Source organism: Halichondria panicea, chromosome 2 (assembly GCF_963675165.1).
Source record: "Halichondria panicea chromosome 2, odHalPani1.1, whole genome shotgun sequence".
Taxonomy (NCBI): Eukaryota; Metazoa; Porifera; class Demospongiae; order Suberitida; family Halichondriidae; genus Halichondria; species Halichondria panicea.
The window spans coordinates 4,821,637-4,841,233 of NC_087378.1; the positions used below are offsets into that span (position 1 = coordinate 4,821,637).

Consider the following 19,597-nt stretch of genomic DNA (forward strand, 5'->3'; position numbering starts at 1 on the left):
TAAGCAAGCCACAGTGTCACTGACAGGTGGCAAATGCTCTGTACACTATGGCTCAACAGCAGCAATGTCTGCAGCTAGTGCAAAGGACCAGGCAAAGGACCAGGCTAGGGCACTGGCAATGACACAACATGGAATGTACTCTATAACCAACTGTCTACACAAATGGGGACAGTTTGAAAAGGTTCATGAGAACTAGGCAGGCCTGCATTGAACACATACAGTCGCAATCCGAGCTCACAACAGAGGACTTCCTGGTCCTGTCGTCCTATTGCATGGTAGCCTCCTCTGGCAAAGTCCAACCTCAGCAATTTAGAGAACAAATCTCCCAGGAGACTTACGTTTACAATCACGTGTTCAACGAGAACTTTACTGGGGTGATAAACAACATAATGCTTTGCTATTTTGGGTTTTATAAAGGCTTTGACATTGCACCAAGCGAGATGCTCAAGAAGATATTGTTCTACTGCATGAGGTGCCAGTACATCAGATCAAACAAGTTTAAGACCAGGCAGCACTTGGTGGCAAAAGACACCACCACTGTTGACACCATGCTTAGCAACCTGTTCATACTTAACAGCAAGTCCTCCATTTTGAGGGAGAAGGTCAGACAGCAGTACATGCACTACACTGTGAACTCTGATGAGTACACTTACGAAGTTGCAGAGATACTGAGTGACACGTTCAAGTCCACCAACAGCAGGCTCTCAGACAATGTCTACTTCTGCAGCATCTTCCACAAATTCAAAAAATGCACCGACCAAAAATACAGACACATTCTACTGAATTGTGCCCCCTCCAGAGACAAACTGAAACACAACAGGTGCATAACCTACATGGAGCTATCAGAGGATGGAAGAGAGGAGACATTGTACACCGTGACTCCAGAGCTGTTCAATTACAGAAACGCTTCAACTGCAATGAGTTACTATCTGAAGCTTGCTGACTTTTTCAAGTTGACTACAAGACTCAAGAGGAAGATGGGTGTGTCCTTTGGAAAGAAGGACAAAAACAAAGTGTACGTGGAGCCAACCTTTGATAACCTGACAGAAGCTGAACTATTTTGGCTGAGGCAACCTCACTCTGTCAAGAGTTGTGACAACCTCAGAACACTCAAAGACACACATGCCGTGACAATCTTCCCAGCAGATCTAGTTGAGAGCAGTGAGCCCATGGAGCAGGATGAAGAGGACGAAGACCTGCTTGCTAAAATTTTGAGTGGGCTCTCTGAACTTGAACAGATGCAGGTTGCAACCCAACCAGCCCCTCCCCCTAAAATATTTGAAGTCCAACAGTTGACCAGCAATCACATAACTGACAAATATGATGCCATTAGACAATCTGTAATTAAAGCACTTCAAATGAGACAATAATGATATATTTTTTTTTGTATATGGTTCTGTGTTCGAATAATTATCTTTGCACTGATGGCTACACTAGATCAACTTAGCCTGTATGTGCAAAGGAGCAGAGCCACCATCAATAGGGCTTTGAACAGACTGAGGAACAGTGGTCAGTTGCCACAGGTGTTTAGTGGCAGAGGAAGATCTGCTAGAGGAAGAGTACCTAGTCCAGCATCCACAGTGCCAGAAAAAATAACTGTTTTAAATGCACTGGACACCATCCTCTCCAATAGAAGAACGAGCCAAAAAACTAAGATAGAGAGGCTCAGAGCATATATCCTCAGAGTCAACCAGAGGTCTACTGATGTGGGTGTGCTTGAACTGGTGGCAAACGTGAGTGAACAAATTCATGAAATTACAAGGCCTCCGGCAGATGAGGAGGACGAGGACGAGGATGAAGGTGGAGGTGGTGGTGGTGGAAATGACAACGACAGCGGTGCAGATGGTGATCGTGGCAACGATGACAACGACGATGGTGGAGGTGGTGGTGGTGGAGATGAGGACGATACCATCAGACTAGACCAACCACTGTACTCTGCTCCAAGTCTCTCTGATGCTGTCCCCATAGGTTCTTACCACCAACTAGACACTGTTGGGGAAGTGAGTCAAGTAATGTTCAACGGAGGTATAGTGGCAGCATTGCAGTATAACTTGGACGATGTTCTAAATGTATTTGCTCATGTTTATCCTGCCACAACTCCGCTGGGCTCTGTTTTGTTCACAGGCTACATAACTGGCAATGGCAGGCTGTTTGGGTTTGGAAGATATTACCCCCAATCCTTACAAGATGTTCTGGACCAACTGGACAAATATAATATTGGACCAGAGGAGGCTGTTGTGGTCAGAGGCTATTTTCAGGACGGTGGAGGCTTCATAAGGCAACACCCTAACGGTCCTTTCATGCCAATACACCAATTGCACCTGCAAGACACTGGAGGCATTGGTGGCAGTGTGCACCTTATGACCCATGCTGTTGACACACTCTACACGTACAACCCATCCTTTGGAGACTGCTTTAGAAAGTGCCTCAGGTATGTTGGGTTTGATTGTAAAGTTTTGAACCACCCCTCTGTGAAGTCCACCAGAAAAGAGAACCAATTGATTTGCACTCAGTTAAAACTGACAGTGATGATTGTCTCCATCGAAGGAGTGGATGTCATCCAGTCGAGGAGTCACACTGAGAAGATAATTTACATGCTTGCACACAAGATCAAAAGCAGCAACACTCATCACGTGTGTTTGTTGAAGTCTCTGGAATACCTTGAATTTGCACTGATCCCATTCATAGACAATGTTGAAGACGTCAGCGGTGTTTTGTATAGGAGTCCCGAGTTGCTCAACAGGTTTGACTTCAGCCAGTTGGAGGCAGACTGTTCCACTGGCTCCAGAGAGATTGTGTCGAACATCTACCGGTGCAAGAAATTCTACCTGGAAGACAAAGAACATGGCATGATGATAGATGTGTACGTGTTTGATAGACATGGTTTCAGGCAGTGCAACAGGGTGGACAGTGAGGAGCTGCTGTCCATGATGCCATTCTCTGAGCCGGACACTGTTCACTATTTCCAGACTTGTGAAGAGCTGGTGATGTATGTCAACTCTGTTCCAAGACAGCTAGTGTATGCATGCAATTTCAAGCCTGGAGTCAAGTCAGACTGTTTGACTGGTGTGATGTTGCAGAAACCGTATAACAGCGCTTGGTTACTGGACACAGACATGGACACATCAAACGTGGAAGAAGTCAACCGTGTGCTTCACACACAATATTGTGAAACATTGCAGACACCCCTTTGCATGCTGGAAGCAGAACTGAGACCAGCACATGCTTTCAAGTGTTGTGACATCATGACCGCAAACAAGATGCTGATCCTGATAAGGAGTGCATGTCAAGGAGGACTCAACATATGCAAGTATCCATCGAAGAAACAGTTATACAAAAACACGCCAAGTGGAGTTTTACATCTAGACATAAACAATATGTACCCAACTGTCATGGCACAGTCAACAATTTCACTGGACTACAAGAGTGTGGTGATATTCCATTCAAAGACCACACTTCCCCGTGCCAACTACTACAAACTGTATTTGGTTACCAAGGCTGTCAGTGTGTGCTACACGTATCAGGTTCCCACGATGATGTCAGAAGAGCACATCAAGGCCCTGCAGCAGGTCAACTTCCAACTGTGTGTGTCTAACTGTGGACTGGCAATCTCCTACACAAGACACGTACCCTACCGATGGTTAGCAGTGTCTAACTATTGTTCGGAGATGAGAGGGCTGTGTGGGAGGACTCTGCTGAAACAAACCATGAACAAACAGATAGGGAGGTTTGCAAGACTGAAGCAGGTGTCTCTGAAAAACCCTGGCCCACTGTTGACAATGTTTAAGGACAACCCTAATGCAAGTGTGCAATACACAGACATTAACTGGAGCAACTTTTTTACCACAATTTATGTACGTCATGCAAGAGAGTAAAGCAATGTTTTGGAACTTAATAGCACTCAACAATATTCACCTCACTGACATTTTAGCAATTACAACTGATAGTGTTCATTTAAAAAATTCACAATATTATAATTCATATATTACATCTTCTAAAGTTTGTGGAATGTTTAAAATTGTATGTTAAAATTGTTTACTGATGTTGTTGACTAGCTTGTTGTTCAGCCAGCAGTCTGGTTGCAGTGTCTGGCTTGTTGTTGTAGCCATAGTTGAGTGATTTCATGAACTCGCTGCTCGCTGCTTGGACCTATCATTTCCAAGTATTCAGATAAGGTTGATTGCTTCTCCTCTAATAGTTGTGTGGTGCTCTTGCCACTGTTTGTTGGCAGACCTTCTTTTCTAGACCTTTCACCAGCACTGCCTCGTATTATACCACCTCTGCTGCCAGGGCCATAAGCACGACCGTAGCCTCCATAGCCTCCATAGCCTCTGTAGCCTCTGTAGCCTCTGCCATAGCCACCATAGCCACCTCCCCTGGAGGGACCACCTCCTCCTCCGCCACCGCTACCTCTGCTACTACCCTGTTGCATCATTGACATCATGAGCAACATGCCCATGTCAGCATTGGAAGCACCACCGGTTGGTACCTTGGGCTGTTTGGGTTGTGTGGGTTGTACTGTCCTGTTTCCAACTCCAGACACAGTTGGCTGTGCATTGGCTGATCCAGCTATGCTTGACACGTTTGGTGTCAAAGGGTTGGGACCAGCTGGTCCTGGTGTTATAGGATTGGGAGTAGAATTCAGCCTTCTTGCAGCATTTCTTCTGGCTGATGGACCATTTGGTTGAAAGGGTCTTGTTCTGAATGGAGTAATGGGTGTGAAAGATCCGCCCCTGCCCCTGTTCCTGCCCCTGCCAGCAGGAGACCTGGGTACAAAGCCTCTATGTCTATTCCAGGCAGCTGCATTAGGATCTCTTCTTGGAATTGGTGCACTGCCAGGAACTTTGGGTCCTCTGGGTACAAAAGGATTTGATGTTTTGCGCTTGTCTCTTGGGTGGGGTTCAGTACTTGGTCTTTTGCGTCTGATCATACTTGGAGGTAAAGCATCTGGTTGGAAACCAGCACCTCCGGGAGTTGGAGTAGTCATTCTTGCAGGCCTTTGTCTTTTGTTAGGTGGCAGTCTGCTGCCTCGCGGTGGTCTACTGTCTCTGAATTCCTCAGAAGAAGAATAAGAGGCACTCCTGTCACTTCTCCCAAAAAATCTGTGAGTTCTAGAGTTGTTTACCACACTGGTACTGGCTACTGCAACATCTTCGGGACTGAGATCAGATTGCATTGCATACGAGTCTCTGGGGCTGAACCTGACTCTCTTTTTCCCACGGCTACCTAGGTAAGAGCTTGGGGTACTTGGTGTGCCATACCCAGGCGTGCCATTCAAGGTGCCATCTGTTATGGGTTCGATTGGACTTATGTCAATTGATGAATTTGATGTTCCATACCTGGGTGCACCCGGTCCTCTGACAAATGGTTGCCTGGGTAAAATTTCCTCTTCAGAAACAGGCGAGTCGTCACGAATGTCAGCTCGCACCGTGCTGCTTTGGGGTGTGGGTCCTGCACTGCTCTGTTCTGAGATGTCGATGGGTCCTATGCTGCTCTGGGGCGTGGGTCCTGCACTGCTCTGGTCTGAGATGTCAATGGGTCTGTCGCGTGTACCTCTGGGTGTGTCGTCAATTGGTGGAGTGTCATTGATGCTGTCATATGGAGTTTGAATTTCATTTTCTGGAACACCTCTCAGGAGTGATTGAAAACTAGGCGGTGGTGAAAGTCTGGGACTTGTGTCTCTGGTTGATGGACCTCTCAATGATATGTCTGACGTTCTTGATGTGTCAGAGAATGGAGTTTTTTGAAGCCAAAACGACTTTATACAATACTGAACAGGCTTATATGGTGGTGCAGTACACTTCTACATGTGCAATACTCCGCTCAAAGCACCCACTCCCAACACTGATGCCTGTTTGATGCATTAAATAACACTGACAACCTCCTGACCCTCAGCTTCACTGCAAAAAGAGCACAGAAGTGATACAGAGCACCAGAAAACAAGAAAAGAGACTGATAAACATTGCAATGCATGATTATCAGTGTGTAAACTATGTTTTTCTTGTTCTCTCACTGCTGAAAACGTTTTATTCCAAATAAGAATCACTTCCTAGTGTGCAATAACAAGTGTGCAATAATACTTCCGGGTGTGCGATATGGAAAAATATCTGCACAGTCGGTGATGAGTCGCTTCCTGTGCAATTTCAATGTAAAACGCTGATGTCAGCACTTATTAAAAAGCAATAAAAAATGATAAAAACGGGTGGGCGTAATAACCGTGGTTGCTATGGCAACACATTTGCTATGGCAACACATATTGCACCAATGGGCATTCTATTGGTATATGGTTGTTATTGCTCATTAACAGACATTTCACTTCTAAAGGGGGAAGTAAAGGGGGAAGTATACCATTTTTTCGAAAATTTTGTAATTGTTCTTTTTTTTGTATGTTTCATAGCGCCATGATATGGATATGGGGGATGGGGGTGATATGAAAAAACGTTATGTTAGTAAACTAACACATCGTACAACACTGTTTGTCAGTTTTTTGTTCGCTTTTGAACTTGAATATCTTGAACTTGAATATCTTGAATTGCATAACGAAAGGCCCCAGAAATATTTATATCGAAGAAACGGATGTCACTTGGAATAGTACTTCACCATTTTCAGGGTCACAATTATTTCCAACCATCATTATCGATACCTTCATATTCTGCTTAGACTTGATAGATATTTTTTTTTGCAAGGTCAATTGCAATGTGATATTGCATCTATTGCAAATCGGCGCGCATAGCGCGGTGACTTTTCCGAGGCCACGCCTATTTCAGGTATCGTTGGTTACGCCCCTTGTCTACTGACTGTTTAGCTTTAGCCTCGAATCCAGGCCGATTAAAATATGTATTTTAATCGGCCTGGTCTCGAGGCTTAACCCTAACACAAAATAATGTTACAGAACACATTCTCTTCATGATGGAGAAATAGCAAAGTTTTATTTAGCAAGACACTTATCGCTTGTTGAAAAACAAATGATTAGGTGAGTTTGGTTCTGGAAGTTATACAATTATAGTTCTAGCATGCACATTATTTTGGTCCATTATGTGTTATGGTCAGGTCTTCCAATAGAAGCGACCCCTAATTATTACAAAGTGTCGCCTAGATTAAGCTATAGGATACACACACTCGTTTAACAGTTTAAAATTCTTGTGGTATTTATCCTTTGAAGGTGGTTAATAGATAGGTGGTTAACCCTTTCCCGGCTTTAGCCGTCATATGACGGCAGCGGTAGTGATAATTTTCAAAAAATTGTTGTGGGCGCTGTGTTGGAGCTATGCACACACTGTAGGTACCAGCACATGCGCATTGGGCTGCTCTTTCACATGGTATCTTTAATATCTTGCCTCGAGGTACGCTTTGTGCAGTACTGTCGAAAGAAAAGTGACCGTTTGATAATGGCTACAAGATCTTTGTAGTACAACCTCAGCGAGGTTCTAGGGCAGCTAGACAGTGAGAATAACGATACTTATGGCCTTGTTGAGTAAGAGGACAGTGACTGGGATCATACCAAGAGAGGAAACTACTTCTCAGAGGTCAAGCTATAAACATAGAGCCTGAAGAGCCGGAGGAAGAAGCTCCTGAGCATGAACCAAAGTCCTGGACCTTGTAAGTAACTATGGAGTATCATATGTAGTCTGGATAGCTTCAGTATGGTATGCTTAGTCTAGTTAGTACACAAGTGGACATCATGAGCCACCATTGAACTTGTAAACCTGTGTGTAGGTGAAGAAAACATTTCCCGGGAAAAGAGCGTCTGCCGATACGACCTCGCAGAGAAGTTTCTGCTGATCCTGATTGAACCATGTCACTGTGAGAACATTGAGAACACTTACTTAGTGTTTTTAGTTACTTCATGCCTTCATACAATATTCTTTATGTTCATAATTGTGAAATGTGTAAAAAATCGTTAATTAGTGGGGGTGGTCAGTTGCTAGGTAACGATGATGATGTCATGGTATCCCCAGGATCTGGGCTACCTGTAGGAAATAGTTGCAAGTGATTTCAATGCATTGTTATGAGATATGTATTTTTAAAGAAAAATATGTATTTATTCTGTATTTTGTTTTTTTAATTAAAGCCGGGAAAGGGTTAATAGATCTACTTTTAGCTGGTGTGTGGTACGGGTACGGGTACGGCCAACAGAGATTCGCGTGTCGACTGCTATATGTACGTGGAGTGCTAGTGCAGTGCCTATCAAATGCAACTGGCTAAGAGAGAGCTAGATGCATGGGTCAGGGTGCATGGGTCAGGGTGCAGCTGGCACAGATCACGTGCTCACAGATTAAGCCGAGTCAGGTCATCATACCTTATGTCAGTTCTTGAATCAGCCGCACCATGTACTCGAATCCAGGCCTCGATAAGTCGGCTCCCTCAATGAATTGAGGGCGACCAAGCCAACATTTCAAAGAAGGTTTTCTGGTAATAGGGGGGAGATCCTCGTATGTTTTTCATGAAACGATACGCTTTATCTCTACGTAGACATTGGCTCACAAACGAGTTATCTCTAGCTTGACTAGCTGTAAGGCTACCAGGCTTTTGTCTAAAAATGAAATGATTACAGTCACCTTGTATTTTTTTGGCTTCTACTATGTACTGGGCAGTAAACAAGTAGTCAGTGTCTACATTTAACAGTCTTTGGTTAAAGTATTTTTGTAAAGTCAACTTTTTAGGTCTTTCGGCACTAAAACACCCAGTCCCATATGGAAACTTGTCAGGATTACTCATAGCCTCAAAATTAGTGTCAGACATTATGTACAATGGTTTTTGGTTTTCACCCGGTGCTAGGCAGACAATCTCAGCAAATGCTTCAGGGTTTTCAATGGACATCATACTAGCTGTAGGACCACCTGTGATTTGTCTGGTATGCTCATCTCCCTCATCAAATGTTTTATCATCAATTTCAAATTCAGGAGATACAGTATCATCATCGCTACTAGTAGTATCAACTGTACTGGTAGATATACCCGGTGCAGTACTTGCAGATGACTCTAAGCTGATAGTAGGCTCATTAAGCACATCAAGGCCTACAAAATGCCATTGTAATATAAGTCCAATATTAACCTTAACCTCAAATAAAGTAGACCCATTTTGAGGCTTAACTGTAAGAACGTTACATCTTTGTTTATTCGCAGCATACACATTGATGGTTACCGAAAAGATGTCAGCTATTGCTGCTATACATAGGTTATCTCCCCAGGCACCGTGTCTAAGCCTTTCAAGATATCTACCACCTGGCTAGTAACTGCAAATTAGGATCAGCAATACTATCAATGAAAGAATCTTCAATAGTGGGAGCCTCTGTATCATTGTCATACGGGTTACTAGAGGGTTGAGATCCAGCTAAAAAGCTGCTGAAATGGTCACTATGGTTTTCCATGTAAGAGGCTACCATCTGTCTCAGTTCAGGGGCACTAGTACTGCACATAGTCTTGGCATTTAGCTGGTAAGATACTGACCAAAATAAACAATTGCCATCTCCTGGCACATTATGAATAGTTAAATTACAGCCAGAGGTAAACTGCTCTAAACATTTAGAAGCAACTGTTAGGCAGGGAGTTGTTAGGCAGGGAGTAGCAAACTTCAAAGGAACCAAATTACTATGTTGGTGAGCACTGTGGAATGCTGAGGCCACTCTATCTTCAGGCAAGGAGGTGCTAACACCCTTTAAAGAGGTTTCATCTGGGATAGTAGTACTAGCAGCAACATCACCTTACAAACAGGTTTAACCAGTTTATTACCAGAAAGGTCACCTGCAGCAGCAGAATCACTAACAGTATTTTTGATTAAGCCATCAAATAAATCTAGGTCTAGCTCTTCAGAGTTTTTGGACCATTCAGCATTAATCTTAATGCTAGCATAATTGGGGTGGTTTGCTTTAAGCCAGTCTAGGGCACTGAAAATCTTTTCTGGAGTAATGTATTCATACATATAATGGCCTTTGTATTCTAATTTTCTTTTAAATTTTAATGGGACAAGCTGACTTTGATCAGGTACCTAGGCAATGTTTGAACAACACTGTCCAACCTTATTGGAACATTTACAGCGGGACCATGGGGACCATGGATACACCTTTGTTTACCAGATGGAAGGGCAACCATTTTCATAAATGCTATTCTTAGGCAGAGTAATCTCGTTTCTAGTTTGTTCAAACAGGCAAGCTCAGGGGTACAGAATAATGACAAATGTTTGCTAGGGACTGTATAGGCATGCATCCTTTAGACAGGGCACCATCACAAGTTCTACATATAAAATACTTCCCGTTAAAACTAGCATACAAATGATCGTCACCAACAACTGCATTTAACAAGGGCGTTTTTGCTTTAGTATATTTGCTCTTAGTGAAGGATACGACTGTTTGTCTATACATGAGTCGTTGACATGATACACATATATAATTTGGTCCTTCCTTTGTTTTATTAATAAACGACTCAACAGCATTATCTATGGAGACATTAGAGCGTCTAGAAGCTGTGCGCTCACAGTCAAGCTTTACACGTCTGCGAGTTGCCTCAGGGGATTCTAAGGCACGGTTTATGATAACACGCTCATGCTCAAGTTTTCTACGCTTCCGAGTTGTCTCCGGTGATTCTACGCCTCGATTTTTAATAACGCGCTCATGCTCAAGCTTTCTACGCCTTTGAGTTGTCTCAGGTGATTCTACGCTTCGATTTTTGATAACACGCTCATGCTCAAGCTTCCTATGCTTACTAGTTGTTTCAGGTGATTCTTCACCTCGGTTTCTGTTAGCACGCTCACACTCTTGCTGTAGTCGTTGTTGAGCTTTGCTTGGTGTTTCTAAAGCTCTACGTGCCATCGTAGATGCTGCATTGCACTTAGAAAGTGCAGTAAGGGACTTACTATTCCGCAGAACATGCTCACAGTGTGGACACTTCAGTGTCCTGATGTGGACCTCATCCCCACATTGGGGACAAGGTTTAGAGAAAGGCATAGTGATATCTTCGGTCCAAGAAGTCTAGTCTGTCCTCCTTCAGGCTTTCACAAGTCTTCGAAATCCAGTCATAACTATTAATGATTAAAACCACGTGGATGGGCTTGGTTATTTACCATAGTGCGCATGTGTGTAAAAAACCCACAACAAATAAAAGTATCTATATCTCGAATAAAGGCCGCGTGTAGTTACTATAATTATACAGCTGCCAACGTGCAAGTTTAGCTTTTGCTCACTTTTATTCCACAAAGAAACTTTAACATCAAAATCTGCCACTATTTAAATCAAGATATTGTTCTGTGAAGGCTATCCATGCAGCGCTGTGGTACCCAGGTGAGTAGATATACCTGTGACAAACAAACAAACAAACAAATAAACAGACCAACAGACTACTATACCCGTGGGCGGCGCGCGCCTCGGGTAATAAGCTTTATGAGTATAGCCCGACTTCAATTATTCATGACGTTTGAGCGTCATTTACTCAAGTTGCAATACCTTCGTAGCGTTCCCTCGAACATATCTCCGGAGCTAGGAGGTCGATCTTGGTCCGATTCAACAATAAAAACTGATTCGAAAATGCCCGCGTTAAGGTCTGTTTTCATTGGCCCTGTCACAAGTAACAATACGTTCAATAACTTTAGTTAAAAAAACAATTTTAAATTGTTATGTAGTATATATAATAATGCCACTTTAACGAATCTATTATAGCTAAAAAAACAATTTTAAATTGTTATTATACAGTATAAGATATAATATACTACAGTAAAACTTATTTATTACCTTGAGACACATGTAGCCTTGAGACACATGTAGTTACTTTAATAATCAGCTGCTTTCTTATAGTAAGACTTATTCATTAATGTTGAATTCATGTATTAAAATGGACCTTAAGACATTTGAAGCAGTTGTTTTAACTAAATCTATTCTAGTTAAAATAACTCTTGTCAATTACAAGAATTTCAACTATTTTTTTTAGTTACTTTCACTAAACTGTTTTTACGGTGTGTAACTTGGTTATTTTCAGGACGGTAAGATTACTTCTATAGTATAGTTGCTTAGCTTGGTGCTGTTATCAAAAACACATCTATACAACTATTTAAACGGATTATTACAACACATTACTGACAGCACATCACATGTTTCCTTTTTGACGAAAGAGCACACAGCAGCAAGCAGTAGCACACACTAGGTGTTAAAACAACAAATTTTTAATGCTTAAAACAATTGAAACTCCAGTAACAATACTAAATGTAGTTTTAAAGGATTAGTAATGCTGTTGTTTCAACTTATAAGTGGTAGTTAATACATTAATTTTAATTAGTCGAAACAACAATTTTATTTAAGAATTAAAAATTTTGATCGTTTTAAATAAGACAAGTTTAATCAACTAAATTATTTAAAATAATTATAAGAGTATTATTTTATTAATTTAAATCGTTAAATTGATGCACAATACTTAAAAACCTATTTAATTGGTAGGTGATATAAGCATATAGAATCTTTGAAACTATGACCAAATGATCAGAATAATAATATTTATTATAATTATGCTATAATTTTTAGTACCTAAAGCACTACATTGTATACGTATAATTGTCACAAGAGCAATGATCAATGATCATGATTCACGAACCAATCCACAGACTACAATATAATGCATACACCAGAGACAAATTTACAAGTATAAGTTCAAGTCAGAAACTATAGCTACTGGACGTGCTTAAGTATGTCCGTACAAGCTGCCAGGTACGTTGATGTTTTTTTGGTGTTCATATTCATGAATAAAAAGACATACTTTGTTTATCGGTTTTGCATACTGCATGTTTAGCACATAATGTACTGCAAACCAGTAGAGCATAGCCTTGATAAAGGTTGGGATTTGTCCAAGAATGACCACTCCTTCTACAAAAACGTAGTACGATTCCCGGGGTAGATATCTTAGTAGATTTTACATAATCATCTGGGTCATCTGTGACCTGGAACAAGAGTTGACAATCATATTAATTATAGCTTTTGTTTACCTACCTTGCATTTGTTATACGCAAACTTGAGCGGCTCCTGCTTAGTCTTGGGTTCCCTTTTCCCAAAAAGGTTTACCAGTACACATTCATCCAAATCTAGAGAGTAAATGCAGTAAATGCACTAGTCATGCACACACACACTGAACACACGCTTTTGTTGACAATTAATTCCACACACGCGCGCACACACACACACACAGTCATTATAGGAGAAGGAAACAGAAGCCTATAATTATCGGAGGTTTAAGGCTTTAGTTTGCAAATCCACAAAACAAAATCCAAAAGAACGTGCCTGTTATAGATTTCAGTTACAGCTGGAACACACACATATACTCAGCTCTATACTCAGCTCTATCCCTCGTGAGGCTATGTATATCGAGGCATAATCATCATACCTTCTTCGTTCTCACGTATTTTCTTCAAGGATTCTCCGGCCTTTCCGGTGAACGACTCTGAGTACTTTTGAATTCCTGGGACAAGCTTATCTTTCTGAGACAGAATCAAATCCATTTCAAGCTCTACCTTACACAAACAAATTAAACGGTACATACATGCATGCATGAGGATTTGAGGATTTTAATGACTTACAGCAAAAGGGAGACAGAGAACAGGGTGTTCCTCGAGTATATCATTAGACAGTATATCATTAGACGGATCTAGCCCCGACAATATAAATTCTCTGCGAATAGAGAAAGTTGACCGTTGTAGGGGAATTATGTCCGGGTTGGGTTTTAGGCATTCTTCCTTCAATTTCGATGAGTTACGTTGTACAGCTACATCATCGTCCTCTGAAAATGACAGGGCGGGGTACCTTTCGAGCAGCATTGAGGATTTGGGTCGACCCCTTTTGCGAGGTGTCACTTCGCCGTCGTCAGATCCAGATCTTGGCCTTTTCTTACTAGCTTGAGCAAGCTGATTGTTAACTCGTTAGATTATTTTCTTCTCCCATGAACCCTAAACGATAAGTGATAAAATATTAACATATTATTTTTCTACTTTACGCATGCTGAGAAGTCAAAGGCACAATTGCAGTGAACTGGCGGACAGTACTTATACGTTCAGTATAATTATGCATTATTAATTTAAAACTCACAAATCCAGATACTTTATTGCCAACATCTTTCATAAAGGGATATTTGCGAACCAGCTTCTTAGCCACCACTGTTGAGTTGCTTGAAACGTAAAACATTTGGGTCACAAGGTCACGAGTTATTTCACCGTCACTACCTTGCTGGATACATAGCATAATGGATGGTCTCCACATGTCGGTTCAGGTTGCTAGGGATTGAGACTGGGAGGGAGGCAACAGACGCCGCTGACCTCAGTATCGTGATCATCTGATGATTCAGGTGTTTGGATAGGTGGTGAAATCCCGGAATTTCTCGGAATTTCTCGGCATTTGTGACAATGGTGGCCAATCATCGACAGGGTAGGATCGACTCTCCTCTCCTCGGGGCACATAACCTATAGAAAGGGTGCATTTTTAGGTACATGCTACAAAAATACATCACACAACGCTTCTTTCTTAGTCTTTTCTTAGTCTTTTCACAACTCCTATCTTTTTGCCGACAACCCTCAATTCACTTTCATTCAGTTCAAGAAATGCTTCACCATCAATTGCTTCTTCTAAGAGAATAATTATATATCAGGCTTTACAATTTTTATGTGCATAAAATTATACCTTTCATATTTGCTAACACATCTTCCCCAATGCCTTTCTCTTCAAGATAATCAGCTAGTTGCTGAATTCTTCCAGAGATTGGTTCATTGTTGGATGAATCTGGAACTCGAGGAGCGGTGCTAATAGCTAGGCTAGTTGAGCAGTTGAATTAACACGTGGACTAAAAGCAATCAAGCTAAATTAACACGTGGACTAAAAGTAGTCACATGTTAAAAATGATTAGCATTAGTAAAACCAGTAGGTTTTACATAGGATTGGCAGTTGGGTTTGCCCGTGTTTATCAATATTTCCATTATTTTGACTCATGTTCAAACTGTTCTATCTCTGCAGGGAAAGGCCACATCAAGGAACTGGCTGGACAGATAGTTTATATAGCCTTTTCTCTCTTTGTATCTCTCATTTCATAACCCATGAACATTTTAATGAATGAATATTGTCATTTTAAAAATTGCACTATTTCGAAGTTTCACCGCTCTTTGTCTGACTGACTTAAGTAAGTAAGTAAGTTTCTTGCCCAGCATTTGCTCCAAGTACAGCCATCTCCAGGACATTCTGCACAGGGTTTCCAAATGACTACAACCTGGATTACAAAGCGCTTCTTCAGATTTGCGATTGCTTCCACGAGGCAGATGACCTCTCAGTCTCTATTTCTCTTACCTAGACAATTCCGCCATTTTTAATGACTCAGCAATTGCGTTGTGGCAATTGATAGGCGTGGCTAATAAACCGTGCGCCTAAAATCACTGAGCAGTGCTTTTCCAGAGCCTGAGGTGTTGCTTTTCTTCACACTGTTCAGCTCTAGCTCCCTTTCTCTGACAGGCATGCTCTATATGCACTGGCTAGATATCATGCTCTTAAAATGGCTGTCATTTAATACTGATTCACAAATCAACATATCAAGCAATAATATGATATTCTAGAAGATATCTGATTATAGTCCTGTCTTCTCTTCTTGAACTTCTGTACTGCCTCTTGATGTTCCACTTATGCATGTAATGATACGTAAACTGTACTGAAAAAGAAAGGGAATCCGACTAGAAAAACATTTGCAATGTGAAAAATTGCTAGGATTGGCCAGGGGAACCACAAAAAAGCGTGGAAACAAGAAATCCGACGAGAGCATAACTCCAATCCGTTACAACGTCATGAACATGTACAATACATAGTATAATAATAGACTGTGTTCCAGATCCATCTACCAGCTTCCATCCACCACATCATTCCATGCAGGTCACCAGTACGGTCTGTGTATATGTTATACTACGCATGGATGGACTGTGTGTACCTACTGGTTTTACTAATTAGGAACATCAATTCATCACAAATCATCATGATTATGTGCCCGCACTTTCCAAAATGGGATAAATATAATTATAGGGATTGGTTATCATTCCACCAGTAAAAATTGCGTGGCATATTGGCTGGGAAAACATGGGGAAACTATACCAGTACATGTGATTGACGTTGTAACGGATTGGAGTTATGCTCTCGTCGGATTTCTTGTTTCCACGCTTTTTTGTGGTTCCCCTGGCCAATCCTAGCAATTTTTCACATTGCAAATGTTTTTCTAGTCGGATCTAGATCTAGATAGGTATGGTCATCTGTACTTACTGTAATTAACAAAAATGTCTAGTTCAAGTCTACAGACTGAGATTCAAGTCACACAGTGCGCACTCTGTGGTAGCTTTTGCCCTAGCATGAAGAAGATGTATGTAAGGCTTGTTCACCAAGAAGATCCTAACTTTTTTATCACATGTTCTGCTAGAGGCTGTACAAAGACATTTCGCTCATTCCCGGCATTTAATACACATAAGATCGAGAGTGGCGAGGTTTCGGCTCTAGATCTAAGTTCGGTGAGCGAAGACATCGTGAATGAGAGCAACAGTGAATGAGAGCAACAGATGTTGTTGAACTAGGGACTGTTGATATAACTCTGGATGAGGGTGCCCGCCAGTTGGAACAAGCTAAATTTCTGTTGATGCTACGTGAAGAGAAGAAAGTCTCACAAGTTGCCATTGATGGGCACTGTCGTAAATTGTGTGAGCTTATTGCCACACACAAGTACAACTCCAAATGATATTTCAAGAATATCTAGACTGTCCGCCATCTGACTTTTTTGATGGTGTCGATACTGGATACTTGCTCGAGAGTTTTGCTAAGAAACACATGACTTATACAGTAAGTCAACATAATTGTGACGGGCTCTGGGAAAACAGACCAATTGGAGCAGATCCTGGTATTGAGCAATAGCCAGATTTATAGACTACAGTGTATAATCTCATAATTTTTTTTTCTTGGATTATAGTTATCTACAGTCTTTATACTACCTCTCTGCAAAATCTGATGCTCTGAATCCAACTCTTTCCACCAAAGCGCTTTGTCTAAGCAGCCACCATTACCTTACTTTTCCCAATTTAGCAATCTTTGAGTGGGCGTTTCTCAATACTGCTGTTTTACAACTTCGAGTTTCCAACGCGCATAACTCAGGCATGGAACGAGATATGTGCAAACTAAGCACATCAATACGTAGGCAATTCTTTGCTCTATCATCTGGTATATAGATTGCAAAAATTATAGCTTGCGCCAATTGGTCTGTTTTCCCAGAGCCTGTCACATATGTGACAGTGCCAATGAAAAGAGACCTTAACGCGGGCATTTTCGAATCAGTTTTTATTGTTGAATCAGATAGGGCATCCTTTAAGCTTCAAAATGATACCAAGATTGACCTCCTAGCTACTTTCTTTCCGGAGATATGTTCGAGGGAACGCTACAAAGGTATTGCAACGCCCTCTTGAGTAAATGACGCTCAAACGTCATGATAATTGAAGTTCAATTATTGGCTTCCGGGCACTTCCGTATACTCATAAAGCTTAGTAAAAGATGTTGTGGAGAAGACAAGTTAGTTAGATGAAGGCTAGGCGTTCTAGGACTATCTAGCTAGCTAGTATAGCTATGTAGCTGGATTGCTTGGCACCTAGGAAGGATCTTCGAAGAAATAAAGAGACAAAGACTCCCGTCGCTCAAATGGTAAGCTCTCATGTCTTGTTATAAGCTTGTACTTATTATCTGTGTAATGTATCAGTCTTATAAAAGATCCCTCACTTGTATGGAGCCTACAGAAAGTGTCTCTGTCCTTCATACAGCTTAAAGGAAGCCTAAGTGATCTATTATAGGTAGTCTTTCACTTAGTATTCATCCGTATCGATCTAAGGCTTGATCCAACTTATTAGTAGCCTTATAAGAAGCTTTCCTCCTTTAATTTAGTACTGGTATCACTGCCATTGTGCTTAGTAGTAACAGGCCTGATGGGATGGGTGATCACATCATGGAGGGCCCAGGAAACTGCGTGGAATTGTCGTATAACATTTATATTGATGGTTCCCCTAGGTGGTGGTAAGTGTCGGAGGCCTGAGAAACGCTAGTCTATTGGCTGGAATGTAAGTGACATTGATATTGTGTCTATCTTAACTTACTACTTATCTGTAGGTTGTTATGGAGTGTTTATGAGGACAAGTGGCACGGGATACGTACATCTAAAGAAACAAGAGTGGATCTACGCCAAGCTAGCTACCTAGATAGCTGCTCTTTCTAATCTATTTCTGTTGCTAAATTATGTTTGTTAAGAAGTGGAGCTATAATATACCTGGGTCCTCTTGATGATTGTAAGTACTGGGCTGATGAAATAGTCCTGTACAAGTTGTCATCTTTTATTTGTTAAAAATAATTAACAATAATAGGGAAATTCCCAGGGAATTTCCCCTCACGTAGACAGTAAATTTCATTGTAAAAAATGAACGTTTGGTGAGTTTCTTCAACGTCCGCGCTTGACCTGTTTAAAGCTTCGTAGAGACCCAAATTTTTACAGGTAGGTAGAAGAAGGGTTGAAGTTAGCACCTGTGAAAAAAAAAATTTTTTGCCCATGTTTTTCATTTCTACTAAATTGGCCTATAGCTTAATTTAATTATTGCCGCGTTAAGGTCCGTTTTCATTGGCCCTGTCACATATTATTATTGTTACGTTCACATGCAGGAGCCGCAAGAAATATTACTTGGAGAACCGTACTACTCTCAAACTAAGTTCGGAACAAAGCGAAGCAGGCTCAAAAGAAGTTTTATTACATTCCTTTGCTTGAAACATTGGAAAAACTCTTGACCTATTGTGATGACCTATTGTGATGACTATATATCTGAAGTTGAAAACTCTCATCAAGCTAAAACTTCATCAATTTCCGATTTTTGCGATGCGTCGACATTTCTCGAGCATGACCTGTTTTCATCGAATCCAAAAGCGTTAGAAGTTGTTCATCCAATTGGAACGTATGTGAAAAAATATAAGTTTGGGGTGTTTGTTCTTCACGTTTGTTCTTCACGTTAGGAAATGTAAGGCCCAGATTTCGATCAGCTCTTAAGGCTATAAATTTAGTTGGTGTGGTGAAGCATGAAGATCTCAAGGATGAAGCAACTGGTATTGACTGTTTTTTGGCCCCCTTTGTCTAAAGAAACTTTATTGTGAAGGAGTAACTGTGACCATAAATGGACAATCACAAACTTTTTTTGGTGGACTGTTAGCTTTTCTTGCTGACAACCTGGCTGCTCATGCACTTGGCGGATTTAAGGAGAGTATGTCTTTTGCATTGCGAGTTTGTAGGATCTGTTTTTGCACCAGCTCAATGACTCAAACACGTTTCTTGGAATCTCTTTATGTACGTTAAGAACTAGTGAAAATCATTTTGATGTTTGCCAATTACCCTTGAAATCTCATTATTCTACAGTTTATGGTGTGCCTGGATTTAGTGTCATAAACGGCCTTAATCATGATATCATGCACGACTTGTTAGTATGAAGTAAAGCTGCTTTTACAACATTGCATCATTTCAAAGTACTTCTCGTCAAATTTGCTCAACGTTCGTATTGAAAAATATGACTTTCCTAATGATAAACCAAACACAATTGA

At 41.2% G+C, this 19,597-nt stretch overlaps 1 protein-coding gene and 3 long non-coding RNA genes across 6 annotated transcripts; 3 read left to right on the forward strand and 1 right to left on the reverse strand.

The window, feature by feature from the left end:
- Window positions 1-185: 185 nt before the first annotated feature.
- On the forward strand, window positions 186-1,370 carry LOC135331026 (uncharacterized). Its single transcript, XM_064526050.1, has one exon. It carries the CDS (start codon window positions 186-188, stop codon window positions 1,368-1,370), a length of 1,185 nt encoding a protein of 394 aa, XP_064382120.1.
- A 5,037-nt stretch (window positions 1,371-6,407) lies between these two features.
- Window positions 6,408-7,886, forward strand: LOC135332022 (uncharacterized). Its single transcript, XR_010393107.1, has 2 exons — window positions 6,408-7,599; window positions 7,717-7,886. It is a non-coding gene; the product is annotated as an uncharacterized LOC135332022 (long non-coding RNA).
- Window positions 7,887-12,487: 4,601 nt separating this feature from the next.
- LOC135331156 (uncharacterized) lies at window positions 12,488-17,510 on the reverse strand. 3 transcript variants are annotated; one of them, XR_010392942.1, is made up of 6 exons: window positions 14,645-17,510; window positions 14,057-14,589; window positions 13,552-13,917; window positions 13,359-13,485; window positions 12,968-13,059; window positions 12,488-12,918 (listed from the first exon to the last, which is right to left on the reverse strand). It is a non-coding gene; the product is annotated as an uncharacterized LOC135331156 (long non-coding RNA). The 3 variants fall into 3 exon arrangements; XR_010392941.1 differs by having other exon boundaries at window positions 12,495-12,918; window positions 13,359-13,481; XR_010392940.1 differs by having other exon boundaries at window positions 12,502-12,918; window positions 13,359-13,452.
- A 516-nt stretch (window positions 17,511-18,026) lies between these two features.
- On the forward strand, window positions 18,027-18,275 carry LOC135331158 (uncharacterized). Its single transcript, XR_010392944.1, has 2 exons — window positions 18,027-18,081; window positions 18,131-18,275. It is a non-coding gene; the product is annotated as an uncharacterized LOC135331158 (long non-coding RNA).
- Window positions 18,276-19,597: the final 1,322 nt, after the last annotated feature.